The 24,210-nt window shown below is 36.1% G+C and overlaps 2 protein-coding genes across 4 annotated transcripts; both read left to right on the top strand.

The window, feature by feature from the left end:
* Positions 1 to 339: 339 nt before the first annotated feature.
* On the top strand, positions 340 to 10,842 carry mpv17l2 (MPV17 mitochondrial inner membrane protein like 2). 2 transcript variants are annotated; one of them, XM_038301904.1, is made up of 6 exons: positions 340 to 542; positions 2,882 to 3,102; positions 6,131 to 6,292; positions 6,608 to 6,684; positions 9,264 to 9,392; positions 9,809 to 10,842. In XM_038301904.1, the coding sequence occupies exons 2-6, from the start codon at positions 2,913 to 2,915 to the stop codon at positions 9,905 to 9,907; spliced, it is 657 nt and encodes a 218-aa protein (XP_038157832.1). In that variant the 5' UTR covers positions 340 to 542; positions 2,882 to 2,912; the 3' UTR covers positions 9,908 to 10,842. The 2 variants fall into 2 exon arrangements, with proteins under 2 accessions (XP_038157832.1, XP_038157831.1); XM_038301903.1 differs by having other exon boundaries at positions 341 to 569.
* Positions 10,843 to 12,798: 1,956 nt separating this feature from the next.
* On the top strand, positions 12,799 to 22,206 carry LOC119794388 (integumentary mucin A.1-like). 2 transcript variants are annotated; one of them, XM_038301924.1, is made up of 4 exons: positions 12,799 to 12,964; positions 14,709 to 15,017; positions 15,833 to 15,996; positions 20,693 to 22,206. In XM_038301924.1, the coding sequence occupies exons 1-4, from the start codon at positions 12,904 to 12,906 to the stop codon at positions 20,735 to 20,737; spliced, it is 579 nt and encodes a 192-aa protein (XP_038157852.1). In that variant the 5' UTR covers positions 12,799 to 12,903; the 3' UTR covers positions 20,738 to 22,206. The 2 variants fall into 2 exon arrangements, with proteins under 2 accessions (XP_038157852.1, XP_038157851.1); XM_038301923.1 differs by having other exon boundaries at positions 12,801 to 12,964; positions 14,700 to 15,017.
* The last annotated feature ends 2,004 nt before the right edge of the window (positions 22,207 to 24,210 follow it).

Below are 24,210 nucleotides of genomic sequence, written 5' to 3'. Positions count from 1 at the left end.
ATAAATTTCAAGAATAAAACGGGCAATAAATAAATAACAAAATTATTACAAAGGCAAATAAACAAAGAAGCTAGTTAAAAGAGATATATACATTTATGTCTCACTGTATAGTTACATTTCTACCTACATTTAATTGTTTATTGTATTTTGGGGGGGCAATTAATTTTATGCTGATTTATTTATTGAACATTTATTTCTGTATTTATTTTTAATTATGTCAGGATTGGTACTCCACACTTGAGTCCAGCAGTGACCTAAATGTTCAAACTATGATTGTTGGTGCTCTTGCTCTTCCTCACCTTAAGGGGGCGCTAAAATACTTTCACCTCCCCTTAAAATGTTTCGTTTCCTCTGCGCGTGCGTCTGTTCTTCCGGTTAGAGAACAGTTTAGTTTTGGTTGTTAACGGCCCTGTTGGGGTATTTTTGTGTAAATGATTCATTTAAACGTATTAAGGTGTATTTATTTCCGTCTGGTTGGATCAGAGTGAGCGGACATATTTATCTTTGGGTTGACGGAGAGCGACAGAACACCACCGGCTCAGGTCCCATTCTCTTCTGGTTTGTTACAGGTGACATTCAGCAGCAGACACTGGCATTGTATATAATATCCAAGGTTCAAACGATCTCGACTTTTACTGTGATTTAATCGCATGGGGGGTAAATAAGTAAAACTACAGAAAAGCTTAAGAAAATATTTTACTTGAGGAGCAGCATTTCAATGAACTGCGTGGACTTTGAGACGTTATCACTAAATTAATGGATTCAGCAGATTTACACCTGTTGTTCTTTAGTTCATACAAAGGCTAAAAGGGACTTGAATTATTGTATACACATTATTTTTCTTCTACTTAATTAAATATTTGTTTAAACCTAAACGGATGATCTTTTTTTTTCTTCCAGCCTATCTGTACAGATCAGATATGGACAAAATTATTCTATGGCAGATTTATACAACGCAGTTTGTGACTTAAAATGTTTATATTTTAATATTTAATTCATTTGCACACAAAAAATATGTATATTTTAAAGCCAATTTAACTGGACGCCGTTAAAAATAGTGGATCTTTAACAGAGAAAAAAGATTAACTCAGACAATGATTCCAAACTTGTGGTGGTTTGGAGGAGATGCCACTCATGGTCTGGCATGTGATTTAAATAGATCTCAAATGAAAATAGCAATTTGACTGGATGGAAAGATGGTCAGCTACGGTCAGAGGCGTAGCCAGAAAGTTTTTATAAGGGCAATAACCAAATAATGTACACTGAGTGGTGACTGAAGGTAAATAGGCACAAAAACTTCAGGGTCAATATTAGCCTGATAAACCAGACTAAATATGAGATTAAATGTTTAATTTAGTCTGGCCTCGATGAATGAGACATCTGAAGGGTGTTGATGAGAACAACCCGTTGTTTTTTTAAACAGCTGTCTGTGCCTATTGGCCAACGCTCTGACCAATGAGCGCAAGCGCGCAAGGCTTTGAATGGAGTTTGGTGCTAGGTGACAAAAAGCTGGTGGGGAGTCTAAACAAACAGCCTGTCGGTAAAACCCACACGTCTTTACCTCATATAACACAAAATCTATTTCTGAAAAGAGCATGAATTCTGTACTTATCATATTTAATGTTAGTATATTGTGCAGAATAAACCACTGTTTTTGTTGTCAAGTAATTGTTAATATATGAAAAATTGAAAGGTTTTGCCACCACCTGTATTAGAGGGAAATAAATGGTAGGGGTGGCCACAGGGGTTGCCAATGATTGGCTAAGGGTGGCGATGGCCACCCCTGGCCCCCCATCTAGCTCCGCCCGTGGCTACAGTAAATCCAAAACATCTCTTCACATGCCCAGCTATGGCCACATCAGACAGGTCAGTGCTATATAGGTCATATGATGGTTAAAGAGGTCTCTAAAAACGGTTCCTTTCTAGTGTTAATGTTTAACAGAATTTCCTCACAGGTTTAACTCTCACTGGTGTCCTGCAGGCCTTAAAATCGTCCCAGCTTCAACCCAACTCTTTTCCATTAATGGTTGATTAACAGGCTTTTTCTGTTCTACAATCACCTTAATCAGGTGGGTTACATTAAGTCACTAAAATAAAGTCTATGGAGGTAAGAGTGTTATGGTTTGGGGAAGCTTTGGTGCAGCAGTGTCTGCTAGCTTACAATCTCGGAATCAACCATAAATGTGATCCATTTTTTAACAGTACGCTTCAAGAAGAAGGTAAAGAAATGGGGAGTCCTAGAATGAGATCTGTTCTCATTGAAATGATGTGTCGTGGAGACTTGAAACACACTAAAGATGCAGGAACTCCTCAAACATTTGACAGCCAAAACACAGCAGTAATGCAAGTGATTTCAGACACAGTTACATTATTTCAGCTAAAGGGAGGACAGCAGTTTTTAGGTGGCAGGTGTCTTAAGTTTATCCTCTTCTTTAATAGACAACCATAGTATAAGGATAGATACAGTCATTTATTCAAACAGGGCAGCACTATAAATAGAATTCCAACAATCGTTTCAGCCTCAATGTTCATTATTTTAATATTGAGAACAGAAATAAAATTGATCAGTTGGAAGGACACCCAGCTCCTTTATCTACAGACTTTATTTGCATTAGTGTCTGAAATGTTAAAGCCTCTAAAGAGTGATGGTAAAACTGCTGTGACAGAAGAGGCAATTTATTGTTCTGTTATTGTTGCAGTATTTAATAGTGCCACTGTTTACCTCCCTGTCTGCTCCTGTTATCAAACAATGAGGAGACTGTAATCCTTTAATTCTCCTAACGGATTGTAAAACTTTATACCCGTAAAATCTTTCCTAGTAGTCTGGAACCACTCACACAAAGCAAACAGGTTTTTTTTTTCTTTCCATCTTGTTTCACAGATGAAAGAGTCGTCTCTGCGTTCTGAACATCATGCTTCCCCGGGCGGGTAAAGAGTTTCTGGTCCGCATTCGGTTCTCCTGGAGGCCTCTGTTCCAGGGCCGCTACCTGCTGCTTACCAACACCCTGAGCGGAGGGATCATGCTGTCGCTGGGAGATATCCTGCAGCAGACCCGGGAGAACCGCAGGCAGCCGGGCCGGGTCAGAGATTGGGGGAGGACAGGTAGAGGGGCACCCTGGTTTCTGAGCAGCACACTAAATGATTTATATAATAGGCCATGACAATATTAGGATACATGTTTGTTTTTTTGTTTTTTTTCTCTTCTCCATTCCCCTACATTTAGTACTGTACACATTTTAGGGACTTAAAACTTAAAATATTTTTGTTGAGTTATAGATCACAAGCAGACTTCAGAACACATTTCTCTCTTTTCCTCTTTGACTATTTTGCAGAAAATATTTTTCGTTTTACCTGTAATTTGTTTCCTATTAATAACAAATGTTTTCCAACATTAACATTTCTTCCTCATGTTTTAACCATTTATAGGGCATTTGTAAATTCTAACTTTCCCTATAAAGCGTTAAAGTTTTTATTGATTATCGGTGAGTCAGTCATTCAGGGAAATGTGACCAGAGCACCATGTCACTAACACCACTGACATGCCATATGACTCTGGTTGCCACTACCATTATCAGTTATCATGGTGTTTAGCTGGCATTTGAACATTCTGGCTGAATACGTTTTATTATATCATCAAATTGTTTTCAAAAATGTTTTTATGCTTCAAGTTTTTCTTCAAAGTGTATTTGATCAGGATTGGTTCTAAACGCAAAAGTTTTTCATTCCTTAGTGATGGAAGGCTAATTTAATTGCAGAAGAATAGAAGACTATTAGATGTCGTTTTGATATTTTTTTTCTTAAATGTAGAAAGACATTTGTTATAAGAATAACATTTGTTCTTCACGCCACATTTTCTGCCATGGATTGGTTTTGTTTTCAGCTGCAGTTTCATAAAACACACATGGTGGATAAAGCATCTGCTTCACTGTCAAATGACCAGCCGGGTTATGATCTGCGCTACAATAACGGCTTTGTTCAAGTTAGAGGATTGTAAATGGTCTGTTTGGACAGTCTGCTGAGGCACCTGGTTTGCTGCAGCACCACAAGCTCAGTGCTTTAGGGCAATAATATCAGTTCAGCATATTTAATCATGTAGATAATGCTGAAATCCACATAAATACGTTTTAGACTAGAGAAGCTCGCACATAATACTATTAGTAAAGGCTATTCAGATTAATCAAAGAACTGTTATGGTCTAATAATATATTTAGAAAAAAGCATAATGACATCAGATAATTAATTGATATTACATGAGCTTGAAAAGATTATTTTTATCTTATTGTTTCCTTTTTTTTGTTTAATACATGCAATTTCTTTGTGTACATTTGAAGTATTATGGACTGTAGTAAATGCCAAAAGTTACTGGTAAGAATGTAATATTAAATTGGTTGGAAATGAAATGTTTAGACTGGTAAATGGATTTAAAAAAAAAGCCAATTACTTAAACAAAAAAAGCTATTGATGGTGGTAGGTAATCATTTGTTAGTTAGACTTTCTTTAAATCTTGGGCATAATGTATTGAAGACCAGAGATTTCAAAATTAATATTTAAATCCAAAAAATTAGAAATCCAATTCAAAAGGTGTTTTGCATTGGCACGTTTTAAATTGAATTGAAAACTGTAATCCATTATGAAACCTGCAATTTGAATTTTTAAATGGAAATGTATAAACGACAATTCATAAATCTGATTATAAATATATTTTCTAATCACACATTTAATCAACTTGCATTTTCAAATTCTTTATGAAGTATATTTTTAAGTTACTATCTCAATTTATCTTCTCCGTGAACCTTCTGGATAGCTCACTGAAAACAAAGTAAGCTAATCGCATTAGCTCCTCAGATGTAACCAGGTCCATCACTGGTCATTTTGTGAAACAAAGCCTAGCACTATCTACTGCAGGCAAAAGATGATTTAATTTAATCCAAGAATAAGTGCAAAAAAACATTTTTTTAAATCAATGAAAAATGCCCTTAGTTCTTCTGCAAATGTCATGAAAATAAGATATAAACTCTTGTACCCAGAGATACATTAATCATTTTTGAGTCAACACTGATTGGCATTGACCTACTAATTCTTATTTTCATTAAATCTAATTTTGTATTCTAACAGCTGCAATGCACTAAAACTGTACTGATGGGACCTGGAAAGAAGGAAAGCTTCTAAATAGCAAAGAAATGGCAGCCTAGTAGGGAAAGTGGCGGCCTTGTGGTTATGGCATTGGCCCCCAGAGGTTCTGAGTTCAAGCCCCACTCCCGCAGACTGCCACTCTGGGTCCCTGAGCAAGACCCTTAACTCCACACAACTCCCCGGGCGCCCCACAATGGCAGCCCACTGCTCCCCAAGGAGATGGGTTAAATGCAGAGGGAAATTTCTCCAGTGTGATATTACTAAAGTTTAATTATTAACATGAAAAAAAATAACATGACTGTCCTTGCACTGACATTTCAGTAAACATAATCTAATTTTAAGTAAATGCAACAGTAAAAGAAGTATAGAGTGGGTTCTTTGCATGGATTTATTTCATAAATACTCAAAAAATCAGATTCTTTTCTGCATATAATCTGCCGTTCACAGGTCACAGTTGACTTTAAGAAAGTTATAAGCAAAAATATTAGTTGATTGAGCACTGCTTTCAGTGGGGACCTGATCCACCCTTTGAGATCAGTTATGTAGCATTTATACCCACTTGCCTGCATTCTTAAATCATCTTCCTTTGTTAAAAGGATAAAAGGTTTTGAAATTACCCAGATCAAAAACAAAAAGCATAAATCTTTGTTCTGCTCCAATAATGTGTTTGCTCTCTTACCACTAGATGTCACTAATTCCTTCACCTTACTGCTTTAAAGATGAACGTTGCTCAATAATCCTGATAACAAAATGAGTAGTTCTATTAGTCACTAAAGCTGTTTCTAACCGCTTCTCCTTGGATTATAGTCACCCTGGAAACCTTCAAAGTGTCAGAGGTTAAATACCTGCTGGTTATTAAAAAAAAAAAAAAAACTTTTTTCCACACATGGTTTGAGTTTAAACACATGAAGTAATGTTTGTTTGATGTGTCTAAACCTGTTCAGTGACTCATAGCTGTTCTGTTATTTTATATTTCGCTCCTTTTGTCCCCCTAAAGGTCGAATGTTTGTGGCTGGCTGCTCTATGGGTCCACTGCTGCACTACTGGTACATCTGGCTGGACAGAGTTTATGTGGGGAAAGCCCTGAAGACGTTGAGCAAGAAGGTTCTGGTGGATCAGCTGGTCGCCTCCCCCACTCTGGGAATGTGGTATTTTGTAGGTAAGAAGGGGTTTACTGGCAGGGAGCGGGCGGTTTTCTCCACCCGCTGTGCCACACCTTAAGACTGGTCCGGGTTTGAGCAAAGAAAGGTTTTCACAATGACGCACAATTGTAAGGAATCATGTACAGAGTCAAAGTTCAAATGAGTAAGATGGCCTATATTGAGTTCAAAGGACATGTGTGATAAAGTGTTTTTTGTTTTCAGACGAGTTTATAAAAGTTAATAGCTGCTCATGTTTTGGAACGTTATCTGATGCTGATTCTAATGGTGACTGGGAATGACGCACATCTAACGGGCAGCTCTGGTTGTCACAGGTATGGATCTGCTGGAGGGACGATCTTTATCTGAAGGATGGGCTGAGTTTAGAGGAAAGTTCTGGGAGTTTTATAAGGCAAGTACATCTGGAAGAAGCTGAAATGACAGAGCAGAGTTTGTTTACTCATTACAAGCTTGGTTCTTAATGATGTGGATAAGTTCTCTCTGGATTATCTTTTCTGTGATCTTGATCATAAACTCAAAGGAATAAAGATGGAGAATATGGAAATTTGAGATTTTCTTAAGCTTAACTCATCTTTTTTCGTTTGACGTTTTTATTAACACCATTGCAACTGTATATGAATACATTGCATTGATTAAAAGCTCCTTTTTCTTCTGTAGCTGGTAAAAACTTAAATATCTCCATTTTGTCAGATCACTTCCATCTTATTAATGAGTCCAGCAAAGCAGACTTCCTGTGCTTTAATCTCATTTTAGCTGAAATTTTATGTCACAATACAATAAATCCAACCAATAATTCAGGAGAAACTTCCTGGAAAAGCTGCAGTCGCTGTACATTAACATTTCTTCAAGTTGTAAAGCTTTAAAAGCAGCCGTTGTCCGTCCTGGAAACAAGCAGAGATATTAATCAGCTGTGGTGGACATCTATTTGACCCCTATCTCTGGAACAAGTTGAACTACTCCCTGAGGATTTCTAGCACATCCCATCTGGGAAGTCTGTGCTCAGTCATGTAGGCTAAGGGTAATTAAAGTGTGATGGCTAGTACTGGGAATCTGCTGAGCCATACCAGTTTGATATTTAGAGAACATTTCTCAACATGCAGTTACAGCAAGAAAAATAATTATTTAAGGTACCTAGCAAAAGTGTCCATGAATCTTGAACATCATCAAATTTTGTCAAATAATTGCAAATTTCAGTCTAGTTTATCGGGATTTTCTCAGATAAACACAGAGGAGAGTTTACTTGGGAATTAGGAGGGAAATTCCATGTTATTACTCAGAGAAAGAAATCAGAAGTTTTTATTTATTAGCCATCACTCTGAAGCTACTGAATAAAATCTGGTGCAAACAGCTCTAAAGAAGTACAAATGTGCTGATCTTGTGAAAATCAAACAAGAAATAATAATTTTTTCCATCTTAACATAAAATTCTATAAGTAAAAAGTCTGATTACTCCATCCCCACGGTGCAAACTGGGTAGGCCTGAGCGAAAACATTCCAGAGGCTTCAGAAGACCTTGAGCCAGAGGAGGCTAACCCTTTAGCATCACACCACCACACACATGCAGCAACAATATTAAAATTCATCTACAGTCATGACTGAGTATTGTCTGGATCAGCCGTTTCCGACCCTGGTCCTCTTGATTCACCGTCCTGCAGGTTTTAGATGCATCCTGCTCCAACAGCTGAATCAAACCAATGATGCCTTATCAGGTCAAAGTTGATGAGGAAGACGTATTCAGTCATGTGAATTATCTGTGTTGGAGCAGAAACGCATCTAAAATCTGCAGGTCAATTAGGTCTGAAGTACCAGGGCTGGAGACCCAATGGTCTAGTCAAAGTCCGGCCCTAAATCCAAATGAAGAATTCCCAAAGACATGAATCTATAATCTGATTATTTCTATTTGATTCAGGGAGGCTAAAGACACAAAGATATTGTTCTCTTGTTTTTATTCTACTGAAACTGTTAACCTCCCTCTATTCTTTCTTTTCACTTTATAGTAGTCCGTTAACAGGTCTGGTACATTGTATACATTTAAATTTGTAGTTAAAAAATAACCTAACACATTTGCTCAGAGGTTTCTCACTAATTCTTTATCTTTAAGCATTCAACAGAAGCAAATCATCCATGATTACAATCCCCAGCTGCCAGCCTCCCTCTAAATGATTGCTCTAGTCCCAGCCTTTCCTGTAACTCTGACTCAAATGTTTTACTAGTAGTAAAAATGACGGAAAGGCTAGTTAATAACTGAACTGCTGCTATCTATATCTATTTTTTTCTTGCCAAAAATTAAAAAAATCTTTTCAAACAGGTCTTTACCATAAATATATTCTTTATTTTACATGTAATTGTTTTGATTGAATTCTAAAAACTTTTCTTCTCAATAACATTTCTTTAACTAATGTCTATTATAAACTTGGACTGAAACAATTAATTGGATTCATCATGATTAATCAATTATTGAAATAATCGTCAACTAATTTAGTAATCGATTAATCATTAACTGAAGTGTAGGGACTCTAAAATGAGCCTGGAGCCGACAGAGGAACCTTTCTTGAGAAGTAATTATACCAAGACTGTAAAATATTATGTATCATTTTACATTTAAGATAAAAAAATATTTTCCATCTGTCAATATGCTCTATTCAGAACTCAAGTGGAAAAGTTTTAGTTTCACCTAGTTTAATTTTTTTTAAAGTTTGCTTTAAGGAACCATTGGTTATCCGATTATTAATAGATTAATCGAACAAAAATAAACAACTTATTAATCCATTTGCAAAATAATTGTTAGTTGCAGCCCTAATATACACAAATCTTTGCTGTTCGCCTGCCAGCTATACTTTACAGAGCAAATACAACTCGATCTGCTTTGTTTTGATTGTGCCATGATCGGATTTCTCTCTCCTTTTGCCTCCTTTATGGTTTTTGCTCTGTTCATCTGATAGTTTTCGCTGTTCTGTTCACTTTCTGACAGGTGGATTGGTGCGTTTGGCCCGCCGCTCAGACGATCAACTTCTACTTTCTATCGCCCAAATTCCGTGTTGTATACATCAATTTTATCACATTAGGGTGGGACACCTACCTCTCATATCTGAAACACAGAGTAAGTGTCCTTTTTTCCCCTCCAAGTCAAACGTTTTACTTTTTCTTTTTGTAATAATTTTTTGTCAATAGTTCTTTTGGACTTTGGCTGCCTTATTTTATCATCCCAGCACACAAAAAAAATCTTTATGGTTTTATTAAACAGAGTAAATATAGGAAAATGATTTTATTTCTATTAATCAGGAATTAACTGCATTTTCTCGTTTGCTAAGGGCTCTGCTTAAATGATTAAGGCTAGTTTCATGCAGAAATATGTAATCATCAGTGTGACAGCAGCTCAAATACAGAAATAGCTTTGCTGGCATGAATTTGCAATTATTCTAATGTTTTAGTCATGCAGTTCATATTGACTCCTGCAGTTATTTTATCACGTTGCTGATGTTGATGGATGCCTTTTGTTTTTCATGTGCTGCACAGGATGAAAGCCAGCAATCTGAACCTACATCTGACAGCAGCTCTGTGGATTCACAGCAGAAAGAGCTCCCGTCACCCAAACCTCTGAAGGAAAAAACGTAGGGATCTTCATTAGCTGTGATGGTTATCAAATACAGAACAGTACTTGATATTTTCAGACTTCCTCCTCTTGAAGAGCACTGTAATCCTGTGTTCATCTGTCTGAGAAGATGTATGTTTCTTAAACTGAGGTGTAGAAGCTCTGAAAAACTTTAAGGTCCCTCTTTTTTTATTTCTCGTGAAAGATGTTCACTCCTTTTGGAACATTCAGGGACAAAAGCAGTTTCACTGCCCTCGGCCGCTGCACTTTAAAGTGTTAAAATCCTGCTTCCAGATTTTTGTGATTGAGTGGAAAGTTGTTTAAACTTGAAAGCTTTAAGCTGATGTGGTACACCCTGTTTATGTTGGATTTTTTTTTTATAGAAGAATCAGAACCGTTATGAAACGGTTTTTCATATCATGTTAATCTGTGTGAACCTTTGCCTTAATATGTGGCCCAGTACTACACCTCATTGTGCCAGATAATCTGTTTATCCCTAATTATTACTGCTGAATGATTCTTCATCAGTCTTTGTTATAGTTAAGTCTAATATGATGGACAAATAAACTGTGGATATAACCTTAAATCCTCAGGGGGAAAATATTTGAGTGTGTTTTCAGCTCAGCTCCTGAAACAAAGAGAATGTTTTCACCAATAAATTATTATGTTTTCAGTAGATGTGTATTAATTTAATAATGGAGGAAAAATAATTATTTTCAGTACCTAAATGTATTTCTAAAAACCTACACAAAATTATTTGTTTTCTCATGCATTTCTAATCAGATACGGTGCTGTTCAGAAAGCTGATTAAAAACAGAAATCGATAAAGTCATTGTAGATGACGTTTAAAAATTGATGAGTCTTGTACAAAGATAAGGAAAATATCTATTCTTGTGTAAAATTCCTGTTGTACCCTGGAACTATTTAAACATAAACAATAAACTTTTAATTCCCTAAATTTGTCTGAATTTTATCATCATGTCCTGCTCACAAATGAAGAATGTTAGAAATACGTGTCCTTGGCTGCGGTACCTGAACATGAAAAGTAAAAGGTCAACTAAAGCAAAAGCTTATGTCCAACATCTGTCAATTATAACGCAGAATGGTTTTCATTTATTTTAAGTTGCAGCAATTCCTCTGTCATAAGGCTTTGTGTAAATCTGGGAAGCCATTCAGCGAACTTTAGCGTTATGATGAACTGGGGTAAATTGATCCCTACTGTATAAGGTTTAAGAAACCCTAAACTTTATAGATGATGTATCAATTATTTCAGATGATTTTGGCTATGTCTTACTGCTTTTGAGTGTTAATAACTCTTAAAATTTGACTTCAGAAAATTTGAAGCGCGCAATAAAAGCTTTGGAGATCTAATCATTATTATAGGGAATCAAGGGAACCTGACAGTTCAACAGTCCTTGACAAACTCCTTAAGGAGAAGAAGGGTTATTACAAACAGTCATAAAATGTTGTATCCAAACACCGCGCATTTTCACAGGGCTGCATTTTCTCCACATTTAGCTGTTACAGCCTCATTTCAAATAATATTGAATTCATCATTTAACCCTATATGTAAGGAATAGTACATAAGTATGCATTTCAGCAGGCTGATATTATAGTATTAAAAACTATTTCTTTCAATGCAATATTCTAGTTTCCTGAGAAACTGAATTTTGGGTTTTTATTTAGCGGTCAACTAACGATGTCTAAACTTTCTGTCAGATGGGCCAAACTCCTGCAGGCCAGAATAATACATAATTATTTTTAAGACTAAGATCTCAAGCATTTATTGATATTAGACCTGCTCAACACTATATTAACCGAGGCATGCTGTTTTTGATCAAAGTACCAGAAAGAGATCAGTAAATCATTATACATTTATCTTATTAAAAGAAAGGCATCCAGTTTGCAGATTATTTTGGGCTTGATTGAAAAATATAAACACAAACTGTAGCTATTCTTGTTAATAAAGACAGGATCTTAAAATGCTTTGTGTGTTTTTATTTTTATAGATATAACATATGTAGGTGTACAAATGTATAATTTTTAAGCAAAAAGTCAGTGGATAGACGAATGCATAGTCACTGTGAAATGAAAGAACATACAAATCACTAGGTTTTTAAAAGGCATTTCTTTTATTGTAGGAAGATTTTATGTTTTTCTGTAAACATTTTGGTCCATTTACAGTCAAGCATCTGTGTGGCCGGCAACATTTGGATCATTCTCTACACAAAATCAATCCAGGAGCCACATGTGGCCCCCAGGGCCGAACTTTGAACGCCTCTGCTGTGAGCCTTAAGCATCCTGATAAACTAGTATAATATGGATGTAATAGTAATATTTAGCAGTGGGTATTTATCCTGTTTGTGACTTTTCCTTTAGCTAATGAGGCATGTTGGTGTTTAAAAAAGGTTTGGAAATAAACGTATTTAGGCCAGACAGAAACATATGGAAGAAAAACAGTCTCATTGGAATCTGCCTTTTTTTTAACACCGAATTTTAAACACTGAATTTTTTTAACACCGAATTTTAACAACCTAACTGCAACAAATCTGAGCAAAAAAACAAAACAGAAAACATCTGTTATTAGCGACTTAAGAAACCCTAAAACTATACTGAGGTCAGGAAATGAAACAACGTTCATAAACAGGTGATGTGTGTTTGGTAATGAGAACTCAGGCGGGAAACTACAGGAATGAAGAAAAAAAAAAACAACCTAGGAAGTAAAACCAACTTGAAGCAAGAACAATGTAAAAAAAAAATAAAAATACTCAAAGCCCCTTTAATCTGTAAAAACTGGCTCAAAGTGAAAACCGATCTCCAAGCTGTCAGCAGCAAAATAAACACACTCCACTTTGTTCAAATATTTGACCAGCCTGGAGCATCTGATATGCGCCAGCTCGCGTTTAGAGCAATGCTTTTCCTCAGACATTGAACATATCCTGCTGTCAAGGATGCAGCCTGTGGGTGTGTGCGTGAAAGTCACTGATATGACCGACTGCCAGACACTTCCTCTCTCAACATGCCTGCAGCGATGTACCTCACTCTCCTGCTTACCCTTGTCACGGTGACGATCTGCAGTGGTAAGTAAAAACTTCACATAACTGACTGCTGAATTTTAAAGTCGAACGTCCGGGGCAGAGTGTTATTTCTAGGTCCTGTTAAAGATGCAAATGTATGCAAACAGGAAGAGAGAAGTTCTGACAGCTTGCTGGAGGTAGCATGGCTCAGTCAGCAGAAAGGTTTCATATTCAGTTCATGTTCAGGACTGTTGATAAATAGTTTCCAGTGTTCATCAAAGCTTCTTATAGATGGTGACTGATTCCCATGTAGGTATGAACAAAATTAAAGATGTGACTTGTGAATACCACAACAGGTTAATGTTGCTGTCTATTAAAATAGTTATATTGAGCTTTCATGTAGCAGCTTTGTCACTGAGACACAGTTAGTTTTGGTAATTTGACACAAAATGAACATGAGAGGAATAAGGAGCCAAGTGTGTCCGTCCAAGAGGAAAACTACCAAATTTTCTTCTCATGGTTCACAGCTGGGCTTTCAGATGCGTTACAAAATCCTTATCAACAGCCTGAATCTGTTGATTTGTTGTGAAATTTGAATATCATCAGCAACCATGTTGCCTAATGCTGGCTTTGACAAAGCATCTCATCTGAAGCTTTAAACTCATCTTCTGCTTCAATGGCCTCTTTTTTCTCAACCTATTTTAGTTCCTTCCTATAATTAAACCATTTTCATAACCCTGTATTTAAAATCTAATACTTAATTTATCTCTTTTGTTGTGTATTTCGACAAATGGTAAGAAAAATGCTCAATTTCACATATATTTCCTTTAAAAAAAAAAAAACTCTTTCCACCTGCATCTCAGAGAAAATAAACAAAAGGGGCAAAAACCTTTTCTCAAGTCCAACCTTGAATCTAGTCCTCAATCCAACCCAGTTGAACAAAACCATTATTTGCTGTTGTTGGTTCTTTTGTGTTCCTCAATTAAATCCCAGAACACTCAGCTGCTTCCATTATGGAGAAAAGACTTATCACCTGCCTCTAATCAACCAATCAGAGGTGATGACAACCAGCTAAGAAAAATAATTATTTTAATAATATTTAGACTCTAGAAACCAGAGAAAGCTGTTTTTATTTGAGGAAAATGTGCTTTATCTCAAATAGAGATATTATCACATTCAAACTGTCAGACGTATTGCAGAAACTTTAAGTAGATTTTGTACCCAGGTTTGCCAAAGTTTGATTTCTAGTCTCATGATTTTAGTCTCATGATTTCTAGCTCATTAGTTGCATTTCTTCCCCTTTTCTCCCCACCTTATTTCCTGTTGTATTACTGATGGATAAAAGCCACTAGTTTTCATAGGAACAATATCAATATATACAATTAAAGTGGGTCAGGTATTTGTTAGAAATGCCTCACTCAGTCCCAGAAACATCCCACTGAAAGGAGACCCAGTGGACGGCTCAGGGTGCGCTAAAGGGATTGTGTCTTTCAGCAGAACTTGTCCATTTGTAAGGGGTATGCAAGTGATGTGCTCTCCCTATAAAGGGTTTAATAATCAGAATACTATTTGATCAAATTATCAGCATTTTGACATGAACCAAGAACTTTGGCTACAAGTTGAGTAATGCTAAAAAAGTCAAAGGCGAATACTGTAAGTCTATTGTTCTTGTCACTCATTTCAGAAAGTGAAATGTTCATAAGCAAGGCTGTCTACTGGACAGATGTCCTGGAAATAAAAGCATCTCAGACTTCATCCTGATCACTTCTAAAAGTCTTCTGTTTTTTCCCTCTTGCAAAAACCACAGCTGTCCCTGAAACTGCAGGAGGTGAATTGACAACCACAACTGCTTCACATGCAACTCTCAACTTTACAACATCATCCAGTGCAGTAACCACCGCTGTCACACCCCAGAATCAAACAGCTACACAGAATACCACTGAAGCTTCTTTAACTTCACCACAGACACCCACAGCAGAGAAAACCAGTCCAAGTAGCCCTCCTCTGAACACAACGACCAGCCAAACATCCAATGAGACTGTAACCGAGGAGCAGGAAGTCCCATCAACGACTCTAAATGTTACAGCTGGTACCTCGACAAACACAACCACTTCAGGTCAGACTACTGTCCACGATCCGAGTTATGCTGAAAGACTGAGCTATTGAAATTAATTCAGCTATACAAATGAGTGGCATTGTTAGCAGTAACAAATCAGCCATTTTACAGCTGGTGCTATTGTCAAAGAAATACCTTTTGTTGTGCAGAAAAAAAAGGAAATCCTGCAATCATGTAAACCACATGGAAGCTGGTTTCCACCAAACTAAGGAGCCCCTTGGTTCGGGCCAGCTCATAAGAACCTGTGTGGGAAACTAAATAAACAGCTGATAATAGCAAGAAGTGATATAAAGTTATGTTAATTCAGTAATATCCTGACCTTTTTAGCTTTATGCAGCAAATGCTGTCCCTTTTAGTAGATATTGACCAAACTTTTAGAGACTCTGGTAAAAATGTAAAAATTAAGCTGACTTTTAAATGTGAGCAGCATTCAGCAGGCCTTTTGTTACTCAGATCTTTGATTCTCTGCATATCAATGGTACTGCTGAAAACTTAAAGCAAATTGAACTTTAAAAAAAACACAGGAAAACAAAGAGGCTACTCTGTGCTATCTTTCTTTGGTTCATTTTCAACTTCTTAAATCGAATTAGTGCATCAACAGGTCTGTTTTATTATTGTTTTTAAGCCCATTTAAATGTTTAGACATAAGTCAATGTTTTTTCCATGTCTTAAATCAAACCTCATTTCACCTAAGTTATTGCCTTTTTTTTTTAACTAAACACAAAAAGGTTCAGGAATGAATGATTTAGTTTGTGCAAATAATTCTCCCGTCATTTTTGAGGTAACAGTTTTTCCTCTTGCTTGATGACTCTCAGCTCTTTCAGACAACAAGGACAATTACAACTGGGCAGCAAATCCTGGCCTTGTGGCCGTCATCTGCATCTTTTGCATGGTCTTTGGCCTCTTGCTGGTGGTTATAATGGTGAAATGTGTCAGATCATCGAGGCCCAGCTTTGAGAGGTTGGAAGATTTGCCCTTGGTAAGTAAGAAATCAATTGTTTTAAGGAAGCTGTAAAACAGTTATAACCTATATTTCTGAGTACACATAGGCAGGATAAAGACAGATATGCACCTCTAAAAATATTTACTGTCATACAAATAGCTGAAAGTAACAACATTTTGAATGCATTTGATTGACTAGAGGAAAAAAAATAGAGAAGCCGTGTTCTAGTTTCTGTTTTTCTCCTCAACATTGAGCTCACTGGGATGCTACTCTCTCTTCTGCACAAACAGGAAATCTAAGCCTAAAAATGGGTGGTGAGCACCCTATGACTTGTTATAATTCTTTTTAAAATAGATTATCAACCTCCTATTGGTTTGTCAGCATGTATTTAGACTCTTTCAGTATCCTCTTGTCATATATTTCAGATGCAGGACTAAGTACTTTTTTTTTCCATGGTGAAAATAAACAGTGTTAGTGTGTTATGCAACATTAACCAGAAACCTAAAAAAAATAAGATGGAATATTTGCATTTATCTTAATAGGACTAAAACTGAAACTGTTTAGAAATCATGTGAACTAATCTTCAACAATGTTTCTAATAAAGAAGCCCTGTTTGCAAATCTTTATTGTAATGTGACTGACTGTAAAACATTTTCCTAATACAGCTGTGAAACACTTTCCTGTTCTAGACCGGTACAGTGAGAGCAACACAATATACAATATATAACCAACAAAGTGACACCAAAAAAGCTGATTTTGCAAATTGTGCATGGAAAGTTTTCTCCATGAGTTAATAAATGACAGAACAAGCCTTAAAAAGAGAAAATAAGGACAAAGATGTTGAAAGCTTTGATAATGTAGCTAATCTTTAATATCTTACAGAGCTGCTGCTGTGGTGGGAAGTTTACATGAACTCATCATGGTCAATAACTTCAGCCTCAAGTTATTCATACAGCCGGCAGATTAAAATACTACTGAAAGGGGATAATAAAATGAAATAAAATGCGTAGTTTAAAAAACTGAATTACATACACACTTGTTGGAAACAATCTGTTCTATTCAGGGGCGTATCTAGAAAAATATTTATGGGGTGGCGAGAGGGGGGCAGGAATTTTTGAGGGGTGGCAACAGATGGCATTTGTTTACACTGAATTTAATCACAGTTATCACAGTTTGGGGAGAATAGTTTGTACAGAGTGTTTCATGTGAAACAGTTCATACAGTATTAGAAATACATCGTACAACTTAATAGGAGATAGAAGAATGATAACACTACTTCTAGAGGGGCATTATCACAGGAAAGGTATTAAGGTAAGACACAGGTGCTGAGTCGCAGATGTGAGAGATTGCCTGTCAGAGAGACAGCTTTGCAGCATTTGCACAAGAAGAAACTATAGAAAGAAAAAGTTACCCATCACAGATCTATGGACTGAGCTGTACTAAAGTGAGCATTACTAAACAGCAGAAATAAATGGGTCAAGGCACCCAAACAAGGTACCGGACATCTATGTATTGTTTACTCTGAACACACATTTACCACGTTTGTTCCTCAGTAACTTGACATACAGCAGTTAAGGCATCATGAAAGGGACATTTCATGCATGTAAATATGCTGTAATTAGAGCTGCTGTATCAACAAATCAACAAAAAGGCAGGTACTGTATGTTACATCAAAATCTTCACAAATCTGAAAAGAAGCAACATAAAAATACATTTTGCTTCCAGTCTGAAAAAGTACAAAAAATAATGGGGGTAGGTTCATACAGGTCATTTCTGGATAGTTTCATACTATATATACAAAAAAAAAGAAACAACACTGCTTCATATTAAGCAGGATTTACACCAGTATCACATTTTTAACTTTACTTTTTACACTTTTGGTTTAATTATAGGAAATATCCGTTTTTCTCAAGTGCCAATACAAAATGTAATAGATCTGTAAAGACTCACCAGAGAACATAACATAAAGTTGACATGACTATAAAAGCTTAATGCGGCGATTTCCATTTTGCTTAGCAAAACGCTTCACAAATTGATTTAGCTCCAATGCCTTTTTGCGTATTGATTTGAGTTCAACCAAACTTGATAGTCTCTTTTCTGTCATAGTTGACCACAAGTATGTCTTTATGAGCCTGAGATGTCAGGCCTAACTAACATCATTGTTAGAGAAATAACGTTCTGCAACCTGATTTTTATCATATCAAAATCAGCATTTCAGCTGTGCTAGCAAAATTGTGCTTTCATTATGATTTAATTTCTCAGTAGATAGTTAATCAGTTTTTACCTGTTTCATCCCGTGTGTCCTCTCCCCATGACCACTGGCTCCCTCGCTTTGCCCCATTCGGTTTTCAAAACAAATCAGTGTCAGTCGCTCTTGCGTCATCTCATGCTGCTTTTTCTGCAGTCCGACATTGGAAATTAGTGGTCATAATTCTCAAATTATCCATGATTTATAAGCCTTTCCACCCCTACCGCCGACTGGGGTGGCAGCAGGGGTGGCAACCTGTCATTTAGGGTGTATTTGCCACCCTATGCCACCCCAGTAGATCCGCCTTTCTTTTACAAAAATATGTGGGGAAAAAACTTTATTGGCATTAGATTGAAGCACTAGTATAACTGTGGACATGCTTTTATGTTGAAGGGGCTGCTAATCACCCTTTTCTTTAGCTTTTTCCATAGATTATCTGTCAAACTCTGACTGAGCCAATCAGAGCCCTAATTATACAACCAGGCAGAACAAACATTTTATTAAGCTAAAAATGTCGCTGTGAAACTACATCTCTCAGAAGAATAAATCATTAGTGTGTGTATTCCTGTCCTCTACCACTCGTATTAGAATAACAATTAATGATGCTTTCCCCTGCTTGCTTAATAGTTCACCATCATACCTTTCTCCAGAAGTTGTGATAACTGACACTGATTTTTTGTAGCTTTCAGTTCATTGCATAGTCGAGCCTAAGTGATTCCTAAACTTTTCTAGATCAAATCATTATAACCAGTTTTATTTAATCTTGTTTTAACATTTTAGGTCAGATATTCTAATGGATGTCCTAACAGAAAAATGACCCCAAATGCACATAAAGGTTTATGAGGAGTCAGCGTGAGGCCAAAGAACTCTGTACTGACGGTGAAGCAGGGTGGTGACGTCATCATAATGTGGGCTTATCTAAATGAAAGTGGTACTGGTTCACTGCACATTGGATTGGATATCCTCCAAGTTCTTCATCTTCTGAAATAAACCCCCAGGTTGCTGAAACGTGGAGATATATTGGTTTTCCCAAATAGATGTGTAATGTGTGGATAATTTTATTTGAAATGGACAAACAAGTTAATAACCCTTTATAGGGCACTCAGTGAAATACTTTGAAAACCAAAATTTCAAGCCAACAATGTTATTGGAATTCAGGACAATTCCTTATTCCCTTTGTAACATAAAAAAAAATATGGATATTTTGATGGCAAAAATGAATGCCAAAGTAATAACAAGATATGTTAACTTGCCCAAATATATTAAGAAAAATAAGAAAATTGCTTCTATAAAAGAGAGTAGAGAGTAAAGAGAGTAAAAACACACATTTTATTTTGGTACAACATAACCTTAGAGGCATTAATGCTGATACTGGCACTTACATTTTTTAAGTTTATAAACCTAAATATAAGTGTTAACTAGGCTTATTAACTTTCCTTTTTAACTTTTCAATTAGCTTTTTACCGTTTTTCCCCCTAACTCATTAACTTTTTTTTCCAGCTTAATTTACAGTAGGTAATATATCATTCAAGGGCTCATCTAACTGGTCAAATGCCAAAATAAGATGTACAGCCATGTAGCAGGATCTTTGCTGAATTGCTGGATATAGATCTTGTGCTTCTAGACCTCACTGAGGGACGGAGTGCGGGGGAACTCTGTTTGTAAGGGGTAAGTGATCAAAAACAGTAACTTGCCCTATAACGGATTAAACCATTGGAACGGCCCTGACCTTAGCCCAAAAGACAGGTTTCTACCAGAAGGCTAATGCTACCAATTATTTCAGTGTGCAAACAGAGTTATCCTGCAAGCTTGCTGATGGCTAATAAATGGATGTGTGTTTGGAATGAAACCAACAGTCTAAAAAAAATACATTTATGGGAATCTACCAATATTTCTGGTTCAGATATACTAGATATTGACTACTAGAGGTCTTCTAAATCCAATACCATTATCTTGCCATCAATTTAACACTGCTTTAAATGTGCTGCCAATTTTTCTTCCTCCATTCACAGGATAAGAAAGAAACGGTGATAACAATATCACACCAGTCTCAGTTTAAACAATAATGAAACATTAATAAATAAATCAAACAAAATGACAATGGAGATCAAATGGAAGGAGGGTCAATGCATACCCTTCACATGATTTCAAGGCATGACTGTTTAATACAATGACGAATCAGTGAATACATGCATGTGTTGTTCAATATCAACTAACTCTAATATCAGCCCTAAATATCAAGTTGACCACAGGATAAATATATCTATGCCAAGGACAGCAATGTTTTAATCAAATAATACTTTGAGGATCAGGATTTTTTTCTTTGAGTTAGGTGTCCCTCTCTTATGCTTTTAAAATCCTTCCACAGCATGGAGCTCTTATAGTAAATAAAGTTTGTTAGCAGACCTCTGTCCTAAACATGTTACATTATTGTGGTGGGAAATGGTTTGCATTCTTTGAACTTCTTTCATGTTTTCTCTCCAGGGCAAAGTGAATGAAGCTTCTCCCTTTGCTCAGTACTCAAAATGACATTACACTGGACAACAAAGGGACAGAAGAGCTCTGTCTGCAGTTCGATTCTGATGTTTCTGGGCTGTAAAACAAGATTACTACTGTCTACACCACACAGAAGGGCCTCCAAGTTTAAACATGTAATTGTAGATTGCACTTTTATCAATGCTAATGAAACACTCCTGGATCAACTCTGATCTGATTACTTGGCTGCTGGTAATTCGATTGCTTTATGGTGACTCTTAATCAAATAAAACATGACCTTTTCTCCCGTTCTTTCTTTTGAGATGAGAATTGGTGTGATTGTAAAAAAAAAGTTAAATGTTTTATGTTGTCTAAATGCACAAAAGCCTTTGGGAATAATAACTGAAGTTATGCACATGTCAGTTTAACACTTTGAATGTTTGTAAAGCTTATATTACCCTGATTCTCACAAAGGTGTTTTTCATTTTGCTTCATTACAACCAAAAACTTTATTGTATTTTATAAGGATAATTCCCTGATAGATCAAGTAGCAAGACCGATCATTTGAAGTGCCAAAACTGATGCATTGTTTTAACTTTTTTTTTTTTACAATTGAAAATCTAAAGAAAGTATAAATGTCTAAAGTATAACCATGATATCTGATGGTTTTCTTTAAGCCCCATATTTTGCTCCATCCTTGGTCTTAGATAAGTGATCAGATCAGATAATTGCCCAGTATCTGCTAAAGGCAAACATTCCCACACCATAATGCAGCCACCGCATGTGTCTACGGAACAGTGTCTTAAGAGTTACACTCAGGTAGAACCTCTTTACCAAATAGGGCCTTAAATGGTGACATTAGACGTTAAGGGATATCAGCATAAAAGTGTCAAAATACAAATGCAATGCCAGTTTTCATGTTTTAAGAACAAAAGCCTGAGCTAATCCTGTTTTTCCCCCTTCCACTTTAGATATGTGTTACTTTGTATTTGTCTATAATATAAAAACCCAATACAAAACATTAGTTTTTGGTTGTAACAACAAATAAAATAAAATAAAAGGTTAAATCATTTAGTAAACGGCATTGTAGTCCATATATCTGTATAACTAAAAATAATGCATGTTGGGGTTAGTTTGAAAGCTTAAGTTTTACTTTCATTATTTTTGGTTTAAACAAATCAACATCGTTTTTTTCCCCCCAAACATATTTACAAAAGAAATCATTTCAATCCACCCACAGTGGTACTAAAAGACTCTGCGGCTTCCAAATAAAGAAAAGAACATAAAAAACCCTCAAGGGTTTTTGTAACATCATATTCTGTTTTACCTTTAAACTCACATGATTTCTGTCTTTATTTTACCTCTTGAAATAAATCCCATTTAATGTCAACATTGTTAACATACTGTGCGTAGTATGTATGCTGCTATAGTACGGACTTGATGTGATTAATGAATCGAAGTAAAGTGCAGCTGTTCAACATCGGTTATTCATGGGTTTCAATAAATCAGTGCTGTTAAAAATACGAGAGATCCCTGCATCATTGTTGTGGATGTAAAGTGGGTGATTTGTATAAAAGCCTTCATGGTGAAATGTTGTGCTTGAAATGTATTTATTTTAGATCTTAGTATTTGCTTTGCAGCCTGCAGTCTAGTAAGTATGCAAACACCCCTGTTATCAGCAGAGCCACCCACTGAACCTGTATTCTGCTGTTTTACCTCTCCCCCACCCCTTCTATACGTTAACATATCAGGTTTCCCTACATAGACAAATGACCATGGGATAAGAGATAAAGCTTGCTGTCTCCAGGGCTCCATGGTTTGGAATACCCGAAAAAGGTCAGAAGAAGTGAGGTAACTGGTCACCGTGGCCAGACTGGTTCAGCTTATAAGGAGGATGTTTGTTGATTGCAGGGCAGATTAAAAACTTGAATGCAGTTGACTCAGGTGATGTGATTTATATCTGCAAAATGTCAAGCAAAAGAATATCTTAATAGTGACCTGAGAGCAGAGAGCAAACTACTCCCTCATTAAGGTTAGGATGATATCAGATGAATGCTGAAATTAAGCACTTCTCTGTCATAGATAACAGGAGAGATTTTTTTTAATGGAGCATGGCTTTTCAAGCTAATAGTATTCATTTCAGACCACCACTGAGTAAATAAAGTATGCATTTTGCAAACTACAGAGAATATTCTGTCTCCCTATAGTAAATTGTGTATGAAGTTTATTTCTGCATCAATTCTCAAGGATTTTCCTTGTGGTGTCTGTGGTGGCTCTTAACCCCTTTATAATTCAAGTCAAAGCTGCGGTTATCTGTTGATTGTGCCTCTTTTTTACCACACTTTTACCCCTCCATTTGTAAGCTCCTCTGTTCGAGTTGCAACTGATTGGGACTTCTGCCCCACATTAATTGGAAACCTCAATTACATCACATTTGAGATACAATTAAAGAAATGACTTACTGACAATCAGAGCTGTTGACACTAACTGAAAACAAAAGCCTTTTTTTCGCTGCCCCCTGCTGCCATCTTGCCTTGTTTGTGCTTAAATATGTGTCTCGGATGATTGTATAATTGTTGATCTTTTCTGTTTTCATGAAGCTCATTTTTTGCTTAAGCAATCTATTGTCATGATCTGATGTAAGCATGTATTTTTACTTCTTCTCCTTTACAGAGATTTTTACCATCTGTCTATAGGGACTGCAGGAGAAAAACATGGCCTTCTGACCAAATTTTGGATTTTGACAAAAATGTTTATTACCGATACTATGCATTGTCCCTTTGATAAATAAATAGATTAACCCTTTAAAGCATGAACCATGAAATAATTGACAAAAGATTCTAATTTTTCAAAGTTAAAATTGTCATTGAATTTTCTGATAAGTGAAATAACAATATAGATTTTTTATTCGTTAAATGACATGATTTATTTGCATCAATTCTAATACATTGTGTATTTCTATATCATCTTTTATATGTTTTCTGTTCACTACATTTGTCTGATTATGTAAGTCAGGGATCAAATGATACCCTTGGCTTGAAAGGGTTAAATTGAACAGCAAACAGTTTAGTGTTTAAGCAACCATCTACTGGAAAATGGTCTGGTTAGCATCATGAGGGCCATTTGAGGGCCATAATATGACCCTTTTGCAGGCTATAAAATAACATCTTTGTTGGTATTATTCAGTAGTTAAATTATTATTGTTTTATTTTCTGTGAGCTGAATAAAAGAATAAAAACTTGTTTAGTATTTGGAGATTACAACATATAATCAGTTTTATTGCATAAGTGCAGTCATAAACAACAGATGAAACGCTTTTTGGTAAGTTTATTTATTTCAAAAACTAAATTTACCAAGTGAAAAAAAAAATCTACAAACAGTTTGATGGTTTCAATACGGAAGAGGATTAGGGCCACTGAAAAAATAAAAACGTTAACTGATTTTTACATTTTATTTGAGTTTAATATGGTCTGCGATTAAAGTCAGAATTCTGAAAAAAGTAGGAATTTTGAGATTTAAGTCAGAAT

Source organism: Cyprinodon tularosa, unplaced genomic scaffold, assembly GCF_016077235.1.
Source record: "Cyprinodon tularosa strain WSP-4 unplaced genomic scaffold, ASM1607723v1 ctg478, whole genome shotgun sequence".
In the NCBI taxonomy this organism is placed as follows: Eukaryota; Metazoa; Chordata; class Actinopteri; order Cyprinodontiformes; family Cyprinodontidae; genus Cyprinodon; species Cyprinodon tularosa.
This window is presented reverse-complemented; position numbering and strand designations above follow the sequence as displayed.